The sequence below is a fragment of the Podarcis raffonei genome, chromosome 4, assembly GCF_027172205.1.
Source record: "Podarcis raffonei isolate rPodRaf1 chromosome 4, rPodRaf1.pri, whole genome shotgun sequence".
Classification (NCBI taxonomy): Eukaryota; Metazoa; Chordata; class Lepidosauria; order Squamata; family Lacertidae; genus Podarcis; species Podarcis raffonei.
The window spans coordinates 2,372,584-2,399,209 of record NC_070605.1 but is presented as its reverse complement, the minus strand read 5'-3'; the positions used below and the strand labels follow the sequence as shown (position 1 = coordinate 2,399,209).

Genomic DNA, 26,626 nt, shown 5'->3' with positions numbered 1-26,626 from the left:
CCGCAGGTAGCCTGGGCCATCGGCTACTGTGGTTGGCCATTTCCCTGTGGCTGGCGTTTTCTCAGGACAAGATTGGGCATAGTGTCCACTTCCGCCGCAGTAGAGACACAGGTTCCCCTCCAGACTCCGAGTCTTCTCCGAGGGAGAGAGGCGAGGCCACGCTGTCCCAAGCGGCATTGGCTCCTCCAGTGACTTGGCTGTGGCCGTGAAACTGCTGGGAAGGACCGGAGCCGGGAGTCAGGAGTGCTGGCGGCCCTGAGCCTGGCGATGGTCCTCCAACCGATCGTCTATCTGCAGTCTCCATTGAATGAGGGAGTCCAGCGTGGTGGGGCGATCCATTGCGGCCAGCTGGTCCAGTATCTCATCCGAAAGCCCCTAGAGATACTGGTCCTGAAGGGTGGAGTCATTCCAGGACAAGTCCTGTGCCAACAGCTGAAATTATGGGGCGTAGGCGGCCACTGTGGACTTGTCCTGTTTCAACCGCCGAATCGCCCGATTGGCTTGACTCCCCTTCTGAGGGTTGCCGAACGCGGTTTCCAGATGGTTGCAAAACCCTGTATAGTCTGTCAGCAAGGGAGAGTCTTGCCGGAGCAGGGGCAATGCCCACTTGGCCACCCAGTCCTTCAGCAAGCTGATCAGGAAGTGCACCTTAGTGCAGTCATCGGGGAAATTCCGGGCTCACCCCTGAATATACAACTTGGCCTGGGCAAGAAACATGGGAAAGCTGGCCAGGGACCCATTGAATTTCTCTGGCAGGGCCACTGGGTACTTGCCAGAAGCTGGGGCGTCGGCACCAGGAGCTGGTAAGGTGTCCAAACGCTGCTGAAGCGCTGTAGCTGCATTGCTTAGCTGCTGAACGGTGTGGGTCAAGACCTGGTTTTCCTGAGCCAATGCCACCAGCGCAGCCGCCTGGTCAGCCATGGCTTCTGGTTCCTCCTGAACGCACCCCAACGAAGGGGGAGTGCGGGTGTGGCAGGAGCAAACTGTGCTGGTCCCGTGGGTTACCAGAGAGGCTAGGTCCAAGTCCAGTCCTTGGTGAAAGGTGCAACGTGGAGGCAGTCCGTAGTAGCTGAAGCTGGGTGCAGGGCAGGGAGTTGGGTGAAGTCAGGAACAGGCTTGCAAGCAGGGAGCCAGGGCGGGTCAGGACCTCAGGCAGGAACTAGCAACCAACAATGTTGCTTCCGCAACTTGGGACTGGGGCTGGCCGGCTTTTATCTGTCCTGAGGCATAGGGCGGCCCCGATCCTCTGGTGACTCGCCTCTCTAACCCTGAGCCTCTGCAGCTCAGGAGAGGCTGGAGGGTTACCGGACCCAGAGGCAACCTCAGCTTTCTCTGACGGGGCTGAGAGTGGAGCACCTGCAGGCAATGGGTCCTCCATCACCTCAGGAGCCAGAGCAGACTGCACCTGAGGATCCAGCACAGGTGAGGACCCTTCAGGCTCATGCCCCAGCCCTGGCTCAGCTGGTTGTGGAGGAGGGAAATCGTGTGCAGGCTGGGATCCCTCAGGTTCAGCATCCAAGTCCGAATCCCAGGCCATCACACCTTGTCAACAATGTGGAACTGTGGTAGTCCCCAATTTGGACTTAGCAGACATTTGGTCTTTATGAATGAACTGATTTATTGGGACTTCCGTCTATATTATTGCACTTTATGTGTTGTTTATGTGCAAGATAAACCTTTGATATTGTGATAAGAATATATAGAAGCTTATTGTTCATGTGAATGCATAGCCGGTTACGTCTTGTGTGTTTGTCCATTCCAGGAACAGCATTCCTGACCCAGATTTTCACAAGAAGTCCCTAAGATGATTCCCCTTTCAAACAGGTTACGTGAACCTAGGCCAGTAGGGTCCTCCTCTCTGGCAGACGGACAACCCCTTCCCCAAAGCCCCTCCCTCCCCCACCTCCCCATCACTCACCAGGACGGCTTTGGCCGTCTCCTGCTTGGAGCACTTCAGGGTTCGGATCCCCCTGAGCTGAGCTGCCTGGCAGTTCTGAATCACCTCCGGCGTTAAAGCTGATCTTCCTCCAGCAGATGAAAGGCAAAAGTCAGGCTGTCAGTTCCTCACGAAGGGAGGGCTTCTCCACATCCCAGAGTGCAGAGTGGGGGGCAAGAGGGCAGGTCTGAGTCCCTGCTCTGGTTCTCTCCAATGCTCACCTGTGGGGGAGGGATGTGCAACCGCAGCACATCTGCAAAGAGAAGGACGTGGGGACAGGTGAGTCCGTCCCTGAGCACCTGGCAAGGCTATTCCAAGAGTTTTCTCCTGGATTCCAAGCCCTACTGCAGGGGAGGAGGGACATCCCAAGCCTTGGTGGTCAATCTTGGCCTCCTTCAACCAGAATGTGGCTCTTCAGATCAGGGGTAGGCAAACTAAGGGTTGGGGGCTGGATGCGGCCCAATCGTCTTCTCAATCCAGCCCACAGATGATTCGGGAATCAGTGTGTTTTTAGATGAGTAGAATGTGTCCTTTTATTTAAAATGCATCTCTGGGTTATTTGTGGGGTATAGGAATTGGTTCACCCCCCCAAAAAAATATAGTCTGCCCCCCCCCACATGGTCTGAGGGATGGTGGACCGCCTCACGGCTGAAAAAGGTTGCTGAGCCCTGCCCCAGGCTAACAAGATGGTCAATATCCGATTCCACTCCATCCTTTTAAAATTTAAATCTCAAAACAGATCCCAACTTTCAGAGCATGTAAACCACATGAGCGGAAAGACCGCTGCTCCACTCACAGAAATAGGACTAACTATACTTCCTTCTCCCACCTTTAAAGTAAACGTCTATGTAATGAAACCGAATTGATCCAAGTCTGCCTTCCACCGCCAACCTCAACTCCTCTCTTCAAGTCAAAAGACAACACTTCCCTGTCCCCGGGCGAAACCCCCTCGCCTTTCATTGGTAGAGCTGCCACCACGCCGGTAGCATTTACCTCAGTGCTGCGCGAGGAATGACTGAGCGGGCGGCGAGATGCTTTCAGCCTCGAACACTTGGCGGGTTCTGAAATGGTCGTGCAGGCCAGATTCACGACCCTGGAGGGCTGGATTGAGCCCTCGGGACATAGTTTGAGGACCCCTGGCCTACACTGACTGGCAGCAGCTCCCCAGAGTTTCAGGCAGGGATTTTGTCCAGCCCTTGCAGGAGATGTCAGGGGTTGACCCTGGGACATTCTGCATGCCAAGCAGATGCTCCAGGGCTCCCCATATTTCACTAGTCTTTCAACATTATGCTATTAGCAACCGTGGAGATTCCACCTCCCTCTTTTGAAAGGAGAACACTCACCTGATCAATAGTAATAATAATAATAATAATAATAATAATAATAATAATAATAATATCTATACCCCACCCATCTGGCTGGGTTTCCCAGCCACTCTGGGCAGCTTCCAACAAAATATTAAAATACAATTGTCCATCAAATATTAAAAGCTTCCCTAAACATAATAATAACAACCATCCATTTTCAGTCCTTTGAATTAGCAATTAAGCATTTATGGAAAGGGAAATGGCATATTTTTGTTGCGTGCATAAGCATGCATAAGAAGGTATTACTCATTTATGATGAGACTAGGATTTATTTATTTTGAACATTGCTTGGTTCCTCCTTGGCAGCCAGTGCGATTGTTTCAGCAGGGCTAGAACTCAGGACCGGCTGCCTTGAGGGACATCTAAGAGCAGTTGGGCAGGGGAAAGGTCTCCCTTGGGAGGCGGTGGACTCTCCTTCCTTGGAGGTTTCTAAGCAGAGATCGGAGGGCCATCTGCCATGGATGATTTAGCTGAGATTCCTGCATTGCTGGGGGTGGGACTGGATGACCCTGGGATCCCCTCCTATCTCTCCACTCCTGAATTCTAGGAGGAGCTTCCCTGCCTCCGGCAAAGCCCTTTTCCCTGCAAGCTCTTCCTCTGGTTTCTGGCCAAGGGAGGGAGATGCTCAGAGCCCAGCCAAGAGCCTCACCCCCAAAAGGATATCTGGGCATTGGCGGAGCCAGGGGGGCAGCTGCCCCCCCCCCGAAATCCATAAGAAATAATAAAAATCTGAGGTTCTGCCAAGCGAGAGAGGGCTGAGCGGGGGGGGGGGAGGGGGACGGACTCGGCTTTGCAAGGGTTAAAGGGAACTGAGCTGCCTTCCTAGAGAGGACAGGAAGCATGGGGGGCAGGTCCTCCCGAGCCAAGCCCCCTCCCTCTCCAGTCCTTTCCTGCAAGGAAGGGGGGGGGTGTTGCTTTGTGTCTCTCCTGCAAGGGCTGCCTCGCTGTCCCCTCCTGGGATCTGGTGAGTCTCCTCTCTCTCCCCCCAGAGGGTGCAGTGGGGAGACGGGGGGGGGGGGTCCCAGGGCTGAGCAGGGGAGGGGGCCTGGGGGGCCTGATCAGGGAGGAGAGGGTCCTGCCAGGGAGGGGCCAGGTCTGCCACGCTCTCCTTCCTGGAGATCAGAGGATCCCAAACTCATTTGACCCTCCACCCCCCCCCCTTTCAGAAAAAATCTCCCTTCTTTAAACAAAGGAGTCTTTAGGATTTAACTCTTTGTGACGTCGCTCAGCGTCATTGCACAAGAGAGGAAACATCTGCAAATGGTTTTCCAAAGCTGGACGAGGAGGTGGACTAGACACCCCCCCAAAAAAAAAATAACCACTGGGAGGAAGGGAAAAAAGGCAGTAAAGAGAGGCCAGGAATAAAGAGAGGGATCCCAGCCCGTAGTCTGGTTGCTGCATTGGGGACCAGTTTCCCAGTGTCTCCCAGGGCAGCTCCCCACAGAGGCCACTGCAGCAATCCCCTCGCACCCAGAGCATGGCATCCCAGGACCACATCCTCTCTCTCCCAAAGGGGTTGTTGCTGGAAAAGCAGCCGGAAATGGGCCCTGCTACTCCCTGAGCCTCCAGGGACCTGGGCATCAATGGCTGTGTGTGTGTTAAGCTGGCTAACAGAATAATAATAATAAATTGGACGCCTAAATTTCAAGGGAAATGTCTTTGGACCCTGTCCACTTGGCCCTCAGGGGGTTGACTAGATACAGGGTGAAGAAAAACGGACCCCACCCCAGAATTCTGTCTTGAGAGCGGCAGAGAGTCCAAGTGCAAGAAAAGGAGACAGAAGCAGGGGAGAAATGTGCCCTGAAGTGGGGGTGGGGGGAGAGCAACTCCTGAGGACCCCCGGGTGAGGACCCCCACCAGAGCCAAGCATCCATTTTCCACAAGATACAAATGACTCCCTTATCAGTCAGTTCTGACTTCATGCATTGACTGGAAGGCAGGAGCAACCAGGCTGATTCATCTCCCAGAAATCCCTTCAGTTGCCTCACATTTTGCATTGCAATCTTCCTTCTAGGAGGGCTAGAGGCTGCTTTCTACTCCTCTTTATAAAGAAGATCTCTCATGGTTTGGGCTCTGGTGCCGTCGAGTCCTGATTCCTGGCAAGACTCATCCATGCTTGTTCAGGGATCCCGTTTCTTCTCCTGACCTGCAAATTCTGTAACAGAACAATGTATTTGCTTTGTAGGATTTGCTAGAGCTTCGCACTAAGACAGACAGAACTTTGCAGAAGACCAAAAGGTTCCTTCCGATCTCTCAGAGGCTTCCTGAGAGCACAGATGGATGAGCAAGACTCAGATGGGCCTGAAGCAGGAAGAGGCCATGCCATCCAACCTGGGAGCAGTGGGGGATTCTGGGAAAACTCTGTGCAGAAGATCCTGGGTGAGGAGGACACCCTCCGCTCAGAGGTGCAGAGCTAGCAGTTGAAGCATTTCTGCTGCCAGGAGGCCAAAGGACCCCGAGAGGTTTGCAGGCGACTCTACCACCTTTGCCACCAGTGGTTAAAGCCAGAAAAGCACACAAAAGCTGAGATGCTGGACCTGGTGATCTTGGAGCAGTTCCTGGCTGTCCTTCCACCAGAGATGAAGAGCTGGGTGAGGGACTGTGGAGCGGAGACCAGTTCCCAGGCGGTGGCCCTGGCTGAAGGTTTCCTCCTGAGTCAGGCAGAAGAGAGAAAGCAGGAAGAGAGAAAGCAGGTGAGAGAGACTTTCCTCTGGATACTCCCAAGGGGCTTCAAACAGGACAGAGAACATCTCACATTCCTCTATTGACGGTCCATCCTTTTTCTGGGAAGACATCCATGGAATGAGATCTAACATCCTTTAAGTCTTTGTCATTCTCTTTCTAACATTTCTCACCATCCATTCTCTGTTTTGAATCCTTGTTGCTCTTTCAGGGAATGGATCATTTTGCAGAAATGGACCTGGGTTCCTGTGAGGCAGAGAGGCCTCCGTTGGACACCAGAGAGTGGCCACTGGGTAAGGGGGAAGGTGGTTTTTCTCTGTTTGGTCTATTCTGTTGCTTTCCCAACTAATCTGTGGGTTGTTTTCATCTTGGGTTTTTTTTTGGGGGGGGCACAGTTGGGACCAAGGGTCCAAAGGAAGTGAGAAGTATTTTTGCACAACTAACATGAAATGGTCACAAACCTCCAAATACTCTCAGCAGGTCCATCTGTAGTTAGAGATGCCCTCTTTCACCTGTGAGAGAAGCAGGCACTCCTGGCATCCTGCTTACCTTTTTTCTCTTGCAGGAGACAGAATGATGCTGGCAAAACCTCCTGATCCGTCTTTTCATGGGGGCAGAAGGGAAGCAGCGGCTGTTGAACCAGATCAGGTCAGGAGAAGCTGCCTTGTGGGGACAGAGGCTGAGGGATGGAGCAATGTCATGGACTGGTTGGGCACAGAGGAATGGTGGGAGGAAGCAGCCGGGGAACCAGGAAGGGAAGACGGCTCAGAGCCGAAGGAGTGAAGGTGGAGGAAGGATGAGCGGACAGAGGGAGAAGAGGGAGAAGCCTGGGAAGAGGAGATGTCAGAAGCTGAAGGGGTAACAGGGCTTAGTGAGCTGGGAGACTCTGTGGCAGAATGCAGTGCAGAATCAGAGGCAGAAGAGGGAGGAAGCGAGTGGGAGAGGAAGGTTGAGAGGCAGAGGTGAGTCAGTAGAAGGAGGAGCCACTGGGAGCTCCCTCTCCTTCTGCCAGAAGCCACCCTCCCTGCTTGTCTCTCAGAGCCAGGAGACGTCTGACAATGGAGGAGCAAAGGCAGGCTGCACACTGGCGCACTGTTCAATTGCTTGCAAGAAGCTTGAGAGAGGAGGGAACTTAGAAAGCTGTGGGGAGCCGGGAGCCTTCACTCTTTGCAACTGATTTCGTTGAGGAAGAGGCTCAGGGAATGAGCTGCTGTTCTCTTGAGGCCCGAAACTCAGCCAAGTCTGTGAATATCGTGTTCTTGCTGATAAAGAGTTAACTCCAGCTGTGAACTGTGGGAAATCCTGCCCAGATAACTCTGTGACACCAGCCTTCTGAATATCGCCAGTAGGGTTCATCTGTAGTTTCAGTTTTCATGGAATCCTAGAGTTGAAAGGGATCCCAAGGGTCATCAAGTCCAACCCCCTGCATTGCTGGAGTCTCAGCTAGATCATCCAAGACAGATGGCCATCCAAACTAGGCTTATTTTATTTCTAGATTGATCACTGAATAGGCTTCTAAGCAGTGCACAAATGAGAACAAATAGCGGCCTGGATTCACCTAACCAGCCCCATCCGCTGGAAAATGGGGCCTGCCCCCCATTCCTCCCCCTCTCCATGCCCCCATGAACCCCTTGAGTTTGGCTCTAGGGCATTGGGAAGGAACCTCCCCAGAACAGCACACAAGGAGAGGAGAAAGTGGATCCTTCCATCGGGGAAACTGGAATGTTTGTGTAGGGTGGACTCCCTGGTCCTGAATGGCGTAACTGCCCCTAAAAGACCAGGTGCACAGCCTGGGAGTCATTTTGGACTCACAGCTGTCCATGGAGGCACAGGTCAATGCTGTATCCAGGGCAGCTGTCTACCAGCTCCATCTGGTCCATAGGATGATACCCTTCCTGCCTGCGTACTGTCTCGCCAGAGTGGTGCATGCTCTAGTTATGCAATGCACTCTACATGGGGCTACCTTTGAAGGTGACCTGGAAACTACAACTAATCCAGAATGTGGCAGCTGGACTAGTGGTGACTAGAAGAGGCCACCAAGACCATATAACACCGGTTGTGAAAAACCTGCATTGGCTCCCAGTCCGTTTGGTGCTGACCTTGAAAGCCCTAAATGGCCTTGGCCCAGTAGACCTGAAGGAGTGTCTCCACCCCCATCATTCTGCCCAGACATGGAGATCCAGCTCCGAGGGCCTTCTGGCGGTTCCCTCACTGCCCAAAGCCAAGTTACAGGGAATCAGGCAAAGGGCCTTCTCGGTAGTGGCACCCGCCCTGTGAAACCCCCTCCCATAAGATGTCAAGGAAATAAACAACTATCTGACTTTTAGAAGACATCTGAAGGCAGCCCTGTTTAGGGAAGTTTTTATTATTTGATGTTTTATTCTGCTTTTATTGCTTTGTTGAAAGCCACCAGAGTGGCTGGGGAAACCCAGCCAGATGGGTGGGGTATAAATAAATCATCATCATCACCATCATCATCAAAATGTGCAGCAAAGCTATCCTATTGAAACAACACAGCAATTAATAGGCAGTTTTCTGTAGCAGATCATATTTCTGCTGTCTCAGAGGACGACATTTCCCTTTTTCTTTCAGGGCCCAGTGTGCTTTGAAGATGTCGCTGTTCATTTCACGGACGAGGAGTGGGCGTTGCTGGATCCTGACCAGAGAGCTCTGCATAAGGACGTCATGGAGGAGAATCGTGGGATCGTGGCCTCTCTTGGTAAGCCTCCGTGTGGGAACGTCATATCTGCCTGGAAATTCAAAAAATACCTCTATGTGACAAACCTCATATATTTTCACAGAGCTCAACAGCGCCCCCTACTGTTGGAAAAATGCCCAGGAAGGCCACCACCTTCCCAAGACACTGGGGTGTCTCTCCGGTGGTCTCTCTCTGGCTGTAAATCTTCCTCAGTCCAGAGAGACCAGTGATAAGCGACCCCTCCCTCCTGAGAGGAGTACACTCGTCTTCTGGCATCTCATTGCAGACGAAAAAGACAATCAGTAGCTATAAACTACTTTATTTACAGTCCATATATACAGAGAACCCACCAGCATGTCCGCTCTCTCTCTCTCAGCAGCAGTACAGAACAACATCTCACACAGAAGTGAAAGTAACTTCTGTCGCAGTACTCAACAGTACTGAGACTCCCTGTCTCACGCTCTCAGACACTCACATGATATAAACAACCATAGTGCTACTTGCTGACCAGCTGGTGAGATAAAGATCCTAACACCTCCAACACCTGGGAACCTAACACCCTCACAATAAACAGTAAATTACAGTTCTTTTCTGTGAACAATCTTCCTCCAGTTCTGCCTCCTTCTACCACGATTGGGCTGATCTGAACTGCCCAGGCATCTTAAATGTCAGCTTCAGAGTTGTTAGGAAAGATAAGTAGCTTCTGTCAGGTTTTCTGTTTTTGATTTTGCTGCTGTCAGTCTTGGGTTGACCAAAGAGATGCCTGACATTGGAGATGGAGGGGATGCCATGACTGGGCCAAACAATCCGTCCCAGAGAAGAGCCAGGCTTATTGAATCTCAGGTAGTAGTATCAGTGATAGTAATAGTAATAATTTTTATTTATACCCTGCCCATCTGTCTGGGTTGCCCCAGCCGCTCTGGGTGGCTTCCAACACATACATAAACATAAAACATAAATAATAACAATCTGATCCCATATAAAAAGTACATTAACTTTAAAATGAACAACTTACACTAGTGGCCAAAATTGTGGAAGCCTTTTGGGAAAAGTGTATATCTGAGGTTTGATGGCTCATAACACCACTTTTTTGGGGAATAGTACCATAAAATTCTATATCAATGGAAAAATTATTTAATGAAGAATGTAATGCAATAATAATAATTATAATAATATATTATTTATATCCCGCCCTCCCCAGCAGAAGCTGGGCTCAGAGTGGCTAACAACAGTAAAATGCTATAACATTCTAAAATCAGTTCATTCTAAAATCAAATTAAATCAAATCAGAGTAATGGCAACCATTGGCTAGAGTTCTGTGGGGATTGCCAAAGGAGGGGGTCAGGCTGTGCCCTGGCCAAAGGCCTGGTGGAACAGCTCCATCTAGCAGGCCCTGCGGAAAGATGTCAAGACCTGCAGGGCCCTAGTCTCTTGTGACAGAGCATTCCACCAGATTGGAGCCACAGCCGAAAAAGCCCTGGCTCTGGTTGAGGCCAGCCTAACCTCTCTGTGGCCCAGGACCTCCAAGATGTTTTTTTTTTAAGACCGTAAGGTCCTCCGTGGGACATACCAGGAGAGGCGGTCCCGTAGGTACGAGGGTCCTAGGCCATATAGGGCTTTAAAGGTCAAAACCAGCACCTTAAACCTGATCCTGTACTCCACTGGGAGTCAGTGCAGCTGTTGTAGCACTGGGCGAATGTGATCCCGCAGTGAGGACCCTGTAAGGAGTCTCGCCGCGGCATTCTGCACCCGCTGGAGTTTCTGGGTCAGCCTCAAGGGCAGCCCCACATAGAGTGAGTTACAATAATCCAGTCTGGAGGTGACTGTCACGTGGATCACAGTGGCTAGGTCAGGGTGAGAAAGGTAAGGAGCCAACTGCTTAGCTTGGCGGAGATGAAAAAATGCCGCCTTTGTTATAGCTGCAATCTGTGCCTCCATGGAAAGGGAGGTGTCGAAGATTACACCCAAACTCTTAACGGACGGTGCTGGCACTAACTACGCCCCCGCAAGAGATGGGAGCCCCCCCCCAATCCCATATTGTCTCGACCCAGCCAAAGGACCTGTGTCTTCGAAGGATTTAGCTTCAACCGGCTCCCACGTAACCATCCAGCCACAGCTTCCAAACATCTGGTCAGTGTGTCTGGGGCCGAGTCAGGATGGCCATCCATCAACAGATAGAGTTGGGTGTCATCAGCATACTGATGGCAGCCCAACCCAAAACTCTGGACAAGCTGGACGAGGGGGGTGCATAAAGATGTTGAAAAGCATCGGGGAGAGTATCGCACCCTGTGGCACTCCACACACCAAGGAGTGGCGCGATGACAATTCCCCCCCAAGCGCCACCCTCTGTCCCCAACCAGAGAGAAACGAGCGCAGCCATTGAAGGACTGTGCCCTGGATCCCCACGTCGGCAAGGTGGTGGTCCAGGAGTTCATGATCGACCATGTCGAAGGCTGCTGACAGGTCTAGAAGAATCAGCAGCCCCAACCCGCCTCGATCCAACTGCCTATGGAGACCATCTGTTAGGGCGACCAGAGCCGTCTCGGTCCCATGACCAGCGCGGAAGCCAGACTGGAGTGGATCCAGAGCCAATGTTTCATCCAGAAACCTACCAAGCTGTTCAGCAACTGCTCTCTCAATCACCTTACCCAGGAATGGAAGATTCGAAACCGGGCGGTAATTGGATAGATCTAAGGGATCTAATGATGTTTTCTTTAAAAGCGGGTGCACCACTGCCTCCTTCAGTTCCCCTGGGAATGTCCCAGTGCCAAGGGACAAATTGATGATATCCCCTAGGGGGGCCCGCACCTCGTCTGGACACGATCTAATCAGCCAGGATGCGTACAGGTCAAGAGGACAGGTGGTGGGCTTTCCAGATCGGAGGAGTCTGTCCACATTGGCTGGGGATATCCGGTCAAAGTGGTCCAATACTGGACCCGAGGACAGTCAAGGGGCCTCCAGTTCCGTTATTGTATCCAAATTGGCAAGGAGGTCACGGCGGAGCAACAGGACCTTCTCCTCAAAAAAACTTGCAAATGCCTCACCACTGTGTGTCAAATTGTTATTTAAATTTGGCTGTCCCTCCAGGGACATTAAGGACCTAATTATACTAAATAATTTCACCGGGTGAGAGCTAGCGGATGCAATGGAAGCCAAGAAGTAAGACTTCTTAGCGGCCTTCACTGCCATCTTGTAGGTTTTCATAAAAACCCTATAAGATGTTCTTGAGGCTCCGTCACGGTCACCCTGCCATACTCGCTCTAGCCGTCTGAGGTCCCGCTTCATTTTCCAGAGCTCCTCAATAAACCAGGGAGCCCGGTTTCTGCGGGGTCGCAGAGGGCGCTTAGGTGCGATCTCATCGATGGCTGCCAGGAGCTGGATATTCCAGTCCTCAACTAGCTCAGTCAATGAGTCGCCAGGGGGAGCAAGGTCCCGCAAGGCTTGGAGGAATCTATCAGGGTCCATCAGCCTCTGCGGGCGAGCCCAAATCAGCTCGCCGCCTAAGCAGGGTGGGGGTGGAAAGTCAGTCCTGGCTTTCAGAGCGTAGTGATCAGACCATGGCACCTTCATCGAAGGAGACATGATCACATCTATACCGGCGCCAAAGATCAAATCCAGCGTGTGGCCTGCTTGATGTGTGGGGCCCGAAACAAACCGGGAGAGCCCTAGTGTCGCCATGGAAGACACCAGGTCCAGAGCCTGTGAGGAAGGAGTGGCATCAGCATGGATGTTGAAGTCCCCCAATACCAATAGGTTAGGGAACTCCAAGGCCCAGCCAGCCACTGTCTCCAGCAGGCCTGACAGGGTGGCTGCTGGTGCGCTAGGTGGCCGGTACACCAGCCAGACAGCCAAGCTCACCTCGGAGCCCCACACTAGGCCAACACATTCAATGCCGGGGATCGATGGCGATGGTAGAGCCCTGAAAGAACAATCTTCCTGGATTAACGTTTATGAAGGAGTATTTTTTAGAACATCAGTCATAAAGAAGAGATGGGAAACACATAGAAAAAAGGAGATGTGCAGAAATTCTCACCATGTCCACTAATACTTGGTTTGGTAACTTTAATTATGACCTTGCAACGTCCTCCCATGGAGTGAACCAGGTTTTTTTTAATTTCTGCAGCTATAATAATATGAAACCAAAATTGAATTATTGCCTCTATTAATTGCTGGGTTGGTTCTAACTAACAAGTTTCTTTAGTCGGCTGCAAAGATTGGGTTAAGGTCTGGGCTATTCCCAGGCCATTCCAGGAGTGGAATATGATTATCTTGAAACCACTGTTTGCACACAGCAGCAACATGACATGGAGCTGAATCCTGTGGAAATATAAAATAAAAATAAATCAGTAAATATTTATATAAATATATGTAAATGCTTCAGTATCTGGGGAAAGATCACATGTGGAACGCTTCAGTTTGGGCTCAAGTATTTCATTTATGTATTTTGGGGCATTTACATTCCCATTCATGATGCAAATTCTGCCCACACCTTTTGCTGCCATCCAACCCCAGTTCATCACACTAACTGGGTGTTTCACAGTAGGTGTAATACATGTACAGTGGTACCTCTGGTTAAGATGATGATGACGATGACGACGACGATGATGATGATAATTGATTTATACCCAGCCCATCTAGCTGGGTTTCTCCAGCCACTCTGGGCTACTTCCAACAAAAATATCAAAATACAATATTCCATCAAATATTAAAAGCTTTCCTAAAGAGGGCTGCCTTCAGATGTCTTCTAAAAGTCTGATAGTTGTTTATTTCCTTGACATCTGATTGGAGGGCATTCAGTGGGGTGGGTTCCACTACCGAGAAGGCCCTCTGCCTGGTTCCCTGTAACTTGGCTTCTTGCATTGAGGGAAATGCCAGAAGGCCCTCGTAGCTGGACCACAGTATCGAGGTTGAATGGTGGGGGTGGAGATGCTCATTCAGGGATACTGGGCCCAGGCTGTTTAGGGCTTTAAAGGTCAGCACCAACACTTTGAATTGTGCCCAGAAATGTACTGGGAGCCAATGTAGGTCTTTCAAGACCGGTGTTATGTTGTCAGGTATAGCACTTCCCTCACACAAGACGTGGAACGCTGGCAGTTTTAGTAGTTGAGGTTTATTTAGAAATACAGTGGTACCTCAGGTTAAGAACTTAATCCGTTCCGGAGGTCCATTCTTAACCCGAATCCGTTTTTATCCTGAGACGCGCTTTCGCTCACATCCCGGGGCAAAGTTCGCTACCAGGAGACCTACTTCCAGGTTAGTGGAGCTCGTTACCCGAAGCGTTCGTAAGGAGGATGGTACATAATCCAAGGTTCCACTGTAGGATATAAATCTTCTCCGATTCTTCTCCTCGCGTATTTCATGCCATCACTACCAAGCAAGGAGATTTGGGTCTCATCACTCCAAATAGCACTGCCCCATTGTTCCACTGTCCAGTTACCATGGGTTGTAGCCCAGTTTAATCTTTTCAACCTTTGCTTGAGAGATAACAATGGCTTTTTCCTTAGAATTCTAGCATTTAGATCAGTCCTTGCACTCAACTTCACATTACATTGCGCCATGTCATCTTGTATACACCCAAATGATTTTCTTCTGTCACGTAGGCACGGTCTCTTCATTCTTCAATCATCACTTGCTGTTGTGCACCTTTTCCTGCCTTTAGCAGTCTGATTTTGTAGTGACTGAGTCTCCTTATAGCTCTTCAAAAATATAGGAATGCCAGCTTTGGTTATGTTTCCCAAAATCTTCTTCTAATTTCTTCATAAGTGTAGCTTTGTTCACTTAATAGAAGAAGAAGAAGAAGAAGAGGAGGAGGAGGAGGAGGAGTTTGGATTTGATATCCCACTTTATTACTACCCTTAGGAGTCTCAAAGCGGTTAACATTCTCCTTTCCCTCCCTCCCCCACAACAAACACTCTGTGAGGTGAGTGGGGCTGAGAGACTTCAAAGAAGTGTGACTGGCCCAAGGTCACCCAGCAGCTGCATGTGGAGGAGTGGGGAAGCGAACCCGGTTCACCAGATTAAGAGACTACCGCTCTTAACCACTACACCACATTGGCTATTTTACATCGCTTTCTGGGTGAACAGTCAACTCTTTGTGCCATTTCTTTAATTTTATTATATTATAGAAACTCACTAAATGAAAAAACACAAAAAAACAATCAACAATAGCAATCACATAACACGCTGAGAAAACCTAAGCAAGTTGTACTTCGTTTTTCTAGTTATTTGGCTATACGTTTTGATAGAATACAGATAATTGAACAAACTTAGTTGCATTACATTCTTGATTGAATTATCTTTCCATTTATATATGATTTTATGATATTACTCCAAAAGAAGTGGTGTTATAAGCCATCAAACCTCTGAAAAACACTTTTTTCCAAAAGGCTTCGACAATTTTGACCACTAATGTATATCAAACCAAGCAACATTCAACAACCCATCAGAGTCTAATAATGAATATATTGGTTAATGACAAACAACAAAGGTAATGAACATCCCCCTCCCCAATTCCCTGCAGTTCTTTTCCATTTGTTCCTGAGGCTGTAACCCGTTTTTGTCTGCATTGCAGATTGTGATGAATTGGAAATCGAGAACAAGGGTGACCACAACAAAATCCTCAGAGAGGTGAAGCCAGGTAAAAATTTGGAGTGTGGGGAGAGCTGCAGTCAGAGCTTCCATTACACTTTCCAACAAAGAATTATCGTTGAAAAGAAACCCTATCAGTCCATGGAATGTGGAAAGGGCTTCAGCCACAGCCGCAATCTCACTTTCCATCAGAGAATTCATACAGGAGAGAAACCCTATCAGTGTGTGGAATGCGGAAAGAGCTTCAGTAAGATCTCTTCTCTCACTTCCCATCAAAGAATTCATACAAGAGAGAAACCCTATCCGTGTGTGGAATGTGGAAAGAGCTTCAGTAAAAGAACCAATCTCACTAAGCATCAGAGAATTCATACAGGGGAGAAACCCTATCAGTGTTTGGAATGTGGAAAGAGCTTCACTGAAAGCTACAAACTCACTTCCCATCAGAGAATTCATACAGGAGAGAAACCCTATCAGTGTGTGGCATGTGGAAAGAGTTTCAGTACGAGCTCCAATCTCACTTCCCATCAGAGAATTCATACAGGAGAGAAACCCTATCAGTGTGTGGAATGTGGAAAGAGCTTCAGTAGGAGAACCGATCTCATTTCCCATCAAAGAATTCATACAGGGCAAATACTCTATCAGTGTGCAGAATGTGGAAAGAGCTTCAGTAAGAGCTCCAATCTCACTTCCCATCAAAAAATTCATACAGGGGAGAAACCCTATCAGTGCATGGAATGTGCAAAAAGCTTCAGGAGGAGCTCCGATCTCACTTCCCATCAGAGAATCCATACAGGGGAGAAACCCTATCAGTGCCTGGAATGTGGAAAGAGCTTCAGTTGGAGCACCGATCTCACATCCCATCAAAGAATTCATACAGGGGAGAAACCCTATCAGTGCCTGGAATGTGGAATGAGCTTCAGGAAGAGCTCCAATTTCACTTTCCATCAAAGAATTCATAGGACGAAACCCTATCAGTGTGTTGAATGTGGAAAGAACCTCAGTACAAGCTCCTCTCTCAATTCCCATCAAAGAATTCATACAGGGGAGAAACCCTATCAGTGTGCAGAATGTGGAAAGAGCTTCAGTAAGAGCTCCAATCTCACATCCCATCAAAGAATTCATACAGGGGAGAAACCCTATCAGTGTGCAGAATGTGGAAAGAGCTTCAGGAAGAGCTCCGATCTCACTAGGCATCAGAGAATTCATACAGTGGAGAAACCCTATCAGTGCCTGGAATGTGGAAAGAGCTTCAGTCAGAGCTCCCTTCTCACTTCCCATCAAAGAATTCATTCAGAGGTCAGAAAAACTATTATACAGCTTTAGGAGTCTGTCAAATAGGCACCTTTTTAACCAGGCCTTTGGCTGATTGACATCTAATGCCTTTTAAAAATTTGGTGGGGAGTGGGGTTACAGATGTGTATCTTGTGTTTTAATGTTGTAACCGTCCTGAGACCTGTGGGTGTAGGGAATAGGCGCCAACTCTTAAAGGCCCACAGGTCCCCCCCCCCGAATAAAATATTTGAGGGGGGCACCCCCAAGTTGATAGGCATTGCCATTGAAATGGCATGCATGCATGCACCACATCATGTTATTTATTATGTGAGGAGAGGCTTACTAAACCCCTCCTATATTTTATTCAAGTTGGCACCCCTGGTATAGGGTGGTATAGATATTAATTAAATGCATAAATAAAATAAGAACATCTTGGTCGCCTTCATTTGCACATGTTCCAGCTTGCCAATATCCTTCTTATTATCATTTTTAAAAATTATGTGCCCATCATCTGAGGATTTCACAGTGGTTCACAACATAAACATACAGGTTGAAAGCATGGCTTTCTCAAAAACAAGGAAAGCCAGACAAATCTCTTTCTTTTCTTTTTTTGGATGGAGTTAGAAACTTTGTTAATCAGGGGACTGCTGTTGGTATTTTTGACTACGTGCCATTTTGTGCAGCTTCACACAGAGTCAATTAAGAGTTGGCCGAAGGCCAAGGATGACTGAGTAGAGGGGAGTAATTCTGCCTGGAGATATGAAACCTTGGATACAGCTTTACCATTGGATGAGAACTCACACAGGCATCATGACTTAGGACCTTACTGACTGGAGTGTGTGTTGTTCTGAGAGAAGAGAGTCGTTTGGAGTTTGTTAAGAGAGAGCTAGTTAAGATCTGTATCTGTTCTTGTATATAGTAACTTGTAGAGTCTGCTGTAAATAATAAACACCTCTAAGTAACCATGTTACTGGCTGCAGCATTTTGTTCCTGCTCTCCGTCAGGGTAGTGGCCGGTCCTGATCCCCCGGCAACTCACCTCCCTGTTTCGCCCGAAGGTTGAGTATTTCTCCTGCGAGTACTCAGGTCTCTCCTCTCAGACCTTAGTCTCTGCAGCTTGGGAGATGTCAGTGGGTTACTAGACCGAGGGGCCACCTCAGCCTCCCCTGACCAAACTGGTAGTGGAGCAGCTGTAAGCGATGGCTCAGCTGAAGGCAATGAGGTAATCCCTGCATCTGGAGTCAGGGCAGGCTCAGGCCCCTGACTCGGCTCAGCTGGTGCTTGTTGCAGGGGAACCTGTGCAGACTGGGACTCTTCAGGATCAGGCCCCAGACTTGGTTCAGATGATGCCTGAGGCTAAGGATCGGGTGCAGAAATTCCCCCACCTCCTGCAAAAGCAGGGAGAAGATACATAGATAGATAATACTTTATTCGGCTATAAGCCCACAAGGTAAAACCAATCAATAAATAAAATAGCATTTTACATTCTAAAATATCAACTAAAATATTTCAACGCATAATCTCCTTCATGTTACATACAATCTCTAGATATACCATATTGTGGCCTTGAATATAAAGATGGTGGATAGAGTTTACTAGATTTTTAATAGTCATGCAGCATTCCATGAAGTCTTTTATATGAAAGAACTGAATTCAGGAATCTGGCAACCTGTAATGTTCTATAAGAGTCAATGTCCTGGAGTAGATAGGCCAGATGCAATTCAGGTGGTTTAGCAACAGTTTCCAAAATGATTGAACTCAGAATCCTTGATCGGGGAACAATATATAAAGGACAATTAAACGAGATATGATAAAGGGATTCTATTGATTTGTTGTCACATGCGCATAAAACAGAGGTTTTACCGTTAGAAAATCTATTGCTCAGCACATTTGAGGGGAACACATTAAATCTGACTCTAACAAAAGCGAATCTATGCGACGCAACCGATAAGGTAGACAGATATTGAGGTATCTGGGACATAAATGTAATGCCCTGATTTATCGGGGAACATGTACCTCCACCTGTAGTAAGATTTTGTTGCAAATCAACCTCCTCCAATCTTTGTTTGATGACCTTTTTTGCTGTAATTAGATCTAAATTTAGTATATCGGAAGGCGAGATTCCATAAGACAACAGTTTGGAATGGATTTTTGTTGCCCATGGGCTGGTAAATTCATCTCTCCAAAGGCACTGAATAAGATGGTAATTGGGCAATTTATGCCAAAGGGACAGCCAGTAATTAAAGGCATGTCTCCACATCAGGATCTCTAAGGAGGGGGTTTTAAGTTCTAAGCGAATAGCCGAGTTGCTTACACAGGAGGGTAGTTTCAAAAGGCGTCTGAGAAAAAGATTTTGCAATGTCACCAGAGGCATGAGGTTTACAAAAGCGCCCCATAAAGGGACCGCATAGGCCATAGTTGCAACCACTTTTGCACTATAAACTTTTAAGGCAGATGGAACATGCATAGCCCCCTCTGTAAAGAAAAAGCATAATAGAGCGTAGATAAGGGCTTTGCCCTTATTTTGTACGTATGTGATATGCGCTTTCCATCCCATATAATGCTGGAAGTAAATTCCTAGATATTGAAATTTGTAGACTTGTTCAATTGGCTTCTCCTCGAGTTCCCACCTATACAATTTACGACTCCTGGAAAAAATTAGGACTTTAGATTTGGAATGGTTAATAGTAAGTAAATTTGTTTGGCAATATAACGCGAAGATCTTGAAGGCCCTCCTCAAACCGATTCTTGAATATGAGAGGATCACCGCATCGTCAGCGTACAATAGTAAGGGGCAGCGATAGTCTGCAAGCCTGGGTGCGTGAATGGTGGTTTGGGCCTCAACTAGGGGAGTTCTCATGTCACTAATATAGAGGTTAAAGAGATAGGGGGCAAGGATGCACCCTTGTCGTACCCCCTTATTTATTGGTACAGAGTTTGTGAGATTGCCCTCAGGTGTTAACCTCACCCTAGCGGCCGTCCCTTCATGTAATTTGATCATAAGCCACAACAGCCTTTTATCTATGCCCCACTTTGCCAATTTTTCCCATAGCAGCTCTCTAGAGATACTGTCAAAAGCCGCCTTCAGGTCTATAAAAGCGGCACATAGAAGACCATGAGTGGGGGAAGAATACTTCCGCGCCAAATGATATAGAATTATTGCATGGTCGATAGAAGCACGATTTGGTCTAAACCCGGCCTGTTCATGGCCTATCAGATTGGAATCTTCGGCCCATTGGGTTAGTCTGGTTAGCAGGAAGCAAGTATAGATTTTTCCGATGATTGATAATAAACTGATATTACAATAGTTTCCTGGGTCCTCTGGTGGTCCTTTTTTATATATAGGAATTATGATGGACTCCTTCCATGATCTAGGTATCTGGCCCATGGCATTAATTGCATCAAAGATTTTTGCAAGAATTTTGGCCCACCATGCTGGGTGTTGTTTAATAGCTTCCGCCGGGATCAGATCGGGCCCTGGGGCTTTATCAGTTTTCAGTTTAGCAATTAAATCAACTATTTCCTCCGGGTCAGTATCTGGCCATATGGGCAAGTGACATGAAAGAGTATCAGAATGAATGTTAGAGATAACTGTCTGGGAGAAATATTTTCTTAGAAATTGTTCCCATGTCGGGGCTGGTATAACCGTCAATGGGTATTTCCTCGATCTATTGTTGATTAAATTCCAAAAACCACGAGAGCTGCGAAGCTTAGAGGCAGCAATCAGCGCTTGCCAACGTCTTTGCTGCCATTCATGCTTGGCTGACTTCTGTGCCTGTTTGTAAGCAATTTTGGCCTGCAAGTACTCTGGGGGAAGAGTTTCAGCTCCAGAAGATTTATATCTGTTGTAGATACAACACAGAGAGAGTCTAGCTTGCTTACATTTGGAATCAAACCAAGGTGCACCGAACCTGGGTTGATCTCGGTTAACCAGGTGAGTCGGCACCGTAAAGAAGCTAGTTAAATCTGCAGAGAGGTGGGAGAACCACTCCAATATCCTGTTTGGTTCAGACAACTCCGCCACTGAAACAATAAGGGGTTCGGAGATATTCCTCTGGAAGAATTCTGCGTATTTTTGGGCCTGTTTCATAGACCATTTAATGCTTCTTACTTGAGCTGCGGCATTTAAACCTACATGAATTGGGTGTGAACCGCTAACCGGGTGCCAGTCAAGCATTAGCTTGGCCGCTAGAGGTAGGTGGTCACTGGATTGTACATTGTCTACTTTAAAATAAAAGAAGTTTGAGAATAGGTCTTCTGAAACTAGAAGGTAGTCTAGGACACTATTTGATGTTGTGCCCAAATGAGTGAATTCTCCTGGCACGTCCAGAGGGCAATTGCCATTCAGAATGTTCAAATTCATACGAATGGCCAATTGATAAAGAAGGACTCCCGCCTCATTCACTCTGATGTCCTTAGATCTTCTTGATGTAAAAGAGATTAAATCAGATTTTGGGTAGGGGGGAGGTACCCACCACTTGGCCTTGATTATCCCATCCCAATTGGCGGCTGTACGTGCATTAAAGTCACCACCCATTATCGATGGAATATTAGGGTACATAACATAGCATGCCAATAAATGATCTTCCAGAGAATCCCATCTATAATGGAGGTCCGATATAAGACCACCTGGAGGAAGATAAACATTGGTGATTAATAGGGAGAATTTTTCACTTGAAATCAGACCTGTAAAGGCAAAAGGAGGAAAAGTCTGAACTAGCGAGAGTTTAGCGCTCATTTTAAGCAATATGGCGATTGCAAGACCACCTCTGGACCGGCCACCTTTTTGGGAGGGACTAGCTGGAAGTGATATCAGTTCAAAGCCATTTATATCTATTTTATCTTCTTCCCATGTTTCTTGCAAAAGGATTATCTGAAAAGAGTTTATATAGGACAAAAATTCGGGATCTAATCTTTTCCTTTTCCAGCCAGCAATATTCCAACTTAGGACTGCTAGCTGGGGACTTCTGTGTTGTTCTTTTAACAGTCAAAGCGAAGGAGGGGCAGACTCTCTGGAAGAGACAGAAGATGTAACAAAAAAATCAGTTATTTTACATTGGGAAGATGGTAACTGTGAGGAGCCCTCCAAATTAAAATTTTTAACAATTTGGTTCGACTGTTGGAACACCAAAGATGATCTACTAGAAATAGATCCCTGAACAGGAAGTCTCTTCATTTCGAAATTCTTTGTACAACTTGACAGAGAAATACCCAGAGAGGGAGAAATTAAGTCCGTCGGAGGAAACCCTCTAGCAGATTTATCATCAGGCATTAGGATGATTTTATTGATGTGTCCCATCGGGTCTTCAATCGTTTCCGACGACGGGTCCCAAAGTGTAACATTCACATTTTCCTTTAAAGAAGGTAGTTGAGGGGACATCACGGGGGCGGTGATTGCGGAAGACTCTCAGGGGCATCACTTGTGGACTACTTCTATATCTGGTCGAAACTGAAGAAGATTCTAGCTCTGGCATAGATGAGTGAGTTAAAGAGGAATTTGAGTCAGGCAGGGAAATCAGAGTTTCGTCCTTAAGTGTGTTGGTCGATGGATGTAGATGAAGGTTAAGTGAGGATGGCAGAGCCTGGTCGTCTCGTAGAATAGCACTGGGGGCAGAAACAACTTGAAGATTTGAGTCTTGCAGGATGGTTTTTGTTTTCAAAGTGGGGCTGAGCTGAAGAAGGTCGACCACTTCTGTCCGGTGAACCCAAGTGGGGTTGTTTGAAGCATCGTTAGTATCTTCCCCTCTGTGTTGGACTTGCAAAAGCTGTGATTTAAGCGTGTCAAATCTTTGTATCATCACCGACTGTTCTTTCAGAGGGAGGGCTCTGAACGAATCAATAAGTTCCCTTTCATCAAGGGCAGTCTGCAGGTTTCCGTCCTCATGTATGGCAGTTTGAGAGGGTATCGAGATTGGTCGAGAATGGCACACCGCAGAATCATCGCAGTGGGGCCTGACAGTATTTTGAAGTAAGGCAGAGTCTCTTGTCCTAATATCCTCACCGCCAGGGCACCTGTTTAGAAGGGGTTTGATCTTGCTATCTGCAAAAACCCTCGTTGCTACAATATCGGCCATGGACAAAAGCGTTTTCCGCCTAACAATAATAGATGGTATCTTTTCAGAGTGGAACACAAGTATCACCTTCAAGAAGTTGGTCTGTCGGAACAGGGGCATCACCGCATATAGGTCAATCTGGTGTTTCTTAATTTTTAAAAGTTTGCTTGAACAGTTTTTAGCCCCTTCTAGCGATGACCATCTTCCTATTTCCGACCTGACTGAAGATTGTGTTGTTGATTCAAGTTTTTCGACTTTCAGCAGGATATTGGATAATTGTGAAGATACCTCATCCAGCCTTTTAAAGATACAGTGAAGGGTCTTAATTACTAAGTGTAACTGCTCACAGCTGGGGAACTCCCCCATATCAGATGTTAAACCATCATCCTGTGTTGAGAGTTTTTCTTTCGTATTCTCCTTTACAGGCTTTACTTTTGAAAAATTTTGAGTTGTCAGAGTTGGAGTGGCTTCTAAATCAATTAGAGGTAGGAAGCGATTTTGGGTTTCCACCGCAAAGCAATGCTCAGCATTGTCACTCCCTCTTCTATTCCGGTGTGGCACCAACCTTGATAGTTTTGATTTAGGGGATGATAGGGGCTCGTCAAAGTCTCTCAAGCGTTTGTTCTGACCCATACTTTCCTCAGGCCAAGGATTATACGATTCTTAAAATAACATAACATTTGACACACAAATAAGATAGTTAAGACCACCAGAAGATGGCACCGTGGGTGAAAGCTCCTTGGATGGATAATAATAGTGAAGTTTTCCTCTCCACTGCGGTACAATCCACTTACAACATCAGTCTTTCGTGGACACCTCGGACCCAGTTTGCAGAAGCTTTTCACAAGGGGAAGTATTGAAATGTGACAGCCTCAAGATGTCTAGGGGGTAGGGTGCCAAATGTCCTGGCTCCTCTGGCCTCTCTCAACCCTCTATGACAGCAGCCTGGGCACAAACGATGACTTATCCAGGATTTAAACACCACACAGCGTCTTCCTCTTAAGCCCTCTCTCCAATTAGGATAATGGCGTTCTCTTCTCTTTTAGCAGCCGAGGCCGGCCCATTGATAAGAGAGAAACAAGGAGCAGTCTGCAGCAATCTGGAGCAGGGCCAAATCTCTCAGAAAGTTGCCATAGCATGTAGCTGCAGCAATTATAAAATGCTTCAAAGACTGGCTGGGTCAGTTAAGATAAAATATAAAGGATTAAAAGAAGATTAAAAGACATCCAAAGAGCACCGGTAAGCGCGTCTTACCTCGGCGCCATGTTAGCCGCTCTCTGAAAAGACTCTGGCTGTAGATCTGAACAGCACCCAGGGAGAAGGTCTGGAAGCACACAGGCTGCAGGCGGCCTGTCCGCTGCTCCCAGAGCTGGGGGGGGAAAATCATATTTCCCCCCTTGATTTACCCCTCTGAAAACTAGGTACACCCTATGGTCAGGTGCGCCCTATGGAGCGAAAAATACGGTATTTTAAATCTTTTGTTGGAAGCCGCCCAGAGTGGCTGGGGAACCAGTATTATTAGCAGGTTTTTGAGGACAGGAAAAACATGTTCAGACATGGAGCGTTAAAGCTCTGCCTGGAAAGAGAGGGCCAAAAACTGAGTGCGGATAAGCCATTGCACTCCTGTTCTTTTGGAAACATTGGAGGCTCACTGGTGTTGTGTGATATACTGCTTTATTTACACCTCTTTACAAGTTGAGCATAGGTGGATGAGAATCCAAGAAGAGACTCCTGGATTAAGCCAATGGCCAATCCAGTTCTCAGCCTGTTCTCACAGTGGCCAGCCAGATGCCTGTGGAAACCAGGAAGCAGAGAATGAAGAGCCCTCTCTTGTCCTGTGGTTTTCCACAAGTGGATGCAGCTGAACTCAAAGAGATGCTCCAAGTTCCTGGCCTTTTATCTGGTTTTGACACAGGGACTTGACATCTTTCCGCAGGGCCTGCAAGACAGAGCTGTTCCGCCAGGCCTTTGGCCAGGGCACAGCCTGACTCCCTCCCTCGGCAATCTTCGCGGAGCTCTGGCCCAATGGTGGCCAGTGGCTTGAATTTAATTAATTTTATAATGAATGATTTTAGAGTGTTGTTTGTGTTGTACTTTTGTATTGTTTTATTGTTGTTAGCCGCCCTGAGCCCGGCTTCGGCTGGGGAGGGCGGGATATAAATAAAATTTATTATTATTATTATTATTATTATTATTATTATTATTATTATTATTAAGATCTTGAAGAGACCCTGCTGGATCCTCTTGGTCCTTACTCCATAAATAATGGGGTTCATCATGGGTGGAAGGAGCAGGTATATATTTGCTACCAGAATGTGGACATGGGCAGCCACGTGACCAAACCGGTGGGTTAAGAAGGAGAAAAACGCTGGAGTGTAGAAGACCAGGATGACACAGGCGTGAGAGCCGCAGGTGCCAAGAGATTTGGCCCGTGCTTCCTTGGAAGGGAGCTGGAAGACAGCCTGGAAAATGAGGATGTAAGACACGATGATCAACACCAAGTCCAGCCCCCCAGTCAGAAAAGCAACCAGGAGACTGTAGGCCCTCTCTGCCCCCGTGTCCACACAGGTCAGTTTCATCAGGGCCATGAACTCACAGTACGTGTGCAAGATGACGTTGCCTCTGCAATACGGGAGCCATTTCGGGAGGAAAGGGTGAGGGCTCAGGAGGATGGCCCCCCGTAGCACGATGGCCAGTCCCATCTTGGCAACCACATCATTGGTCAGGCTTCTCTTTCTTGAAGAGCCCCACAGACCTTATGGGACAGCCGAGAAGATTCCTTTGTTGCTTTTTTCATAAATCAGCAACGGAGGTTGCATTTCCTTATTTACAGGTGGGCTGTTGCTAAAGCACATAACATGCCCTTCATGCTTAGTTATGTATTAGGAATACAGGCACAAATTTGTGTGTGTGTGTATGTGTATTTGCAAACTACCCCCGTCTCTGAGCAGTGAGACTCCTTGGGCCCCAGGCCCATCTTCGGTTTCCTTCGAATGAAGGTCAGCGTAGACAGTGCTGTCTTTATGATATCTAGTTTTATTTACTCACATATTCAACCTGAGTGGAGGGGCTCACAGCATGGACACCCCCACCACGTCTTGCTTCTCCCCAGAAGCGGCTTAGTCATGCTGGCCACAGGACCCGGAAGCTGTACGCCAGCTCCCTCAGCCAGTAAAGCGATATGAGCACTGCAACCCCAGAGTCATCTGCAACTGGACCTAACGGTCAGGGGTACTTTCACTGTGTCTCCAGCTTCCAGCTCAGCTCATGCACAACTCGCTCTGGCTCTTTCCCTCCTACAGGTGAGATGGGGGGGTGGCGGCAAAGACATTTCCTGGGTTGCCCCATCCCTTTGCTGCAGTTCTTGCAACCCAGCTCATTCTTTGGGGATGCTGAGGTAGACACTCAACTGGCCAGCAAAGGTCACTGTCTTACCAAGAAACTTGTCTGAACAGTTCACAAAAGTCCACCATTAGATTCTGACCCTCCCTGGGTACAGGATCCCCAGTAATAGGAGAGGCACAGAAATGGCTCCTCTTTCTTTAAGGGCCCATGTACGTAAATACCTTTGGCACTACTGTGAGGGTGAGGCTTTGAAAATTGAAAATGCTAAGAACCTGCGGTGGGTTTCTGGCAATGGGTTGAGCCGGATTAAGACCTTTAGAGTCCCAAAGCACTTAAAAGATGTTGGTGCCTCCATATATATTGATATATTCAAAGCATATACAATAATAAACCATAAAATAAAATTTCAGTATCTGAAATAGAATGAAACTGTCAGGCTTGCAGGTGGTTGCTCACGAGTAAACAGCCAGGACTCCAACCTGCTTTTTACAGGTTTTACTTAGTGCAAACTATGTACAGTGCAGAAACCCAAAGTTCATGTCTGTCTCAGTCACTTGCAGATTCCAGGAGTGGCTTCTTCCTGTCTCTCCCCCCCCCCAAGTATAAGAACTTAAACACCCCAAATCTCTGCCTCCTTTCCTTACGTTTGACCCCCTTACAAAAACTAGGCGACAGAAGCGGCATGC

At 47.8% G+C, this 26,626-nt stretch overlaps 3 protein-coding genes across 3 annotated transcripts in view; 1 reads left to right on the top strand and 2 right to left on the bottom strand.

The window, feature by feature from the left end:
- Positions 1 to 26,626, bottom strand: part of LOC128412303 (zinc finger and SCAN domain-containing protein 31-like) — a 275,497-nt gene that overhangs the window by 129,308 nt on the left and 119,563 nt on the right. The window lies entirely within an intron of this gene.
- LOC128412065 (zinc finger protein 883-like) lies at positions 6,176 to 17,508 on the top strand. The gene is made up of 4 exons (XM_053384913.1): positions 6,176 to 6,278; positions 6,551 to 6,633; positions 8,578 to 8,704; positions 15,255 to 17,508. The coding sequence occupies exons 1-4, from the start codon at positions 6,200 to 6,202 to the stop codon at positions 16,592 to 16,594; spliced, it is 1,629 nt and encodes a 542-aa protein (XP_053240888.1). The 5' UTR covers positions 6,176 to 6,199; the 3' UTR covers positions 16,595 to 17,508.
- LOC128412299 (olfactory receptor 52P1-like) lies at positions 24,812 to 26,624 on the bottom strand (the record flags this gene model as incomplete). Its single annotated transcript, XM_053385202.1, has 2 exons — positions 26,585 to 26,624; positions 24,812 to 25,350 (listed from the first exon to the last, which is right to left on the bottom strand). Coding segments are annotated over exons 1-2 (579 nt in total), but the record flags the coding sequence as incomplete, so codon positions are not given.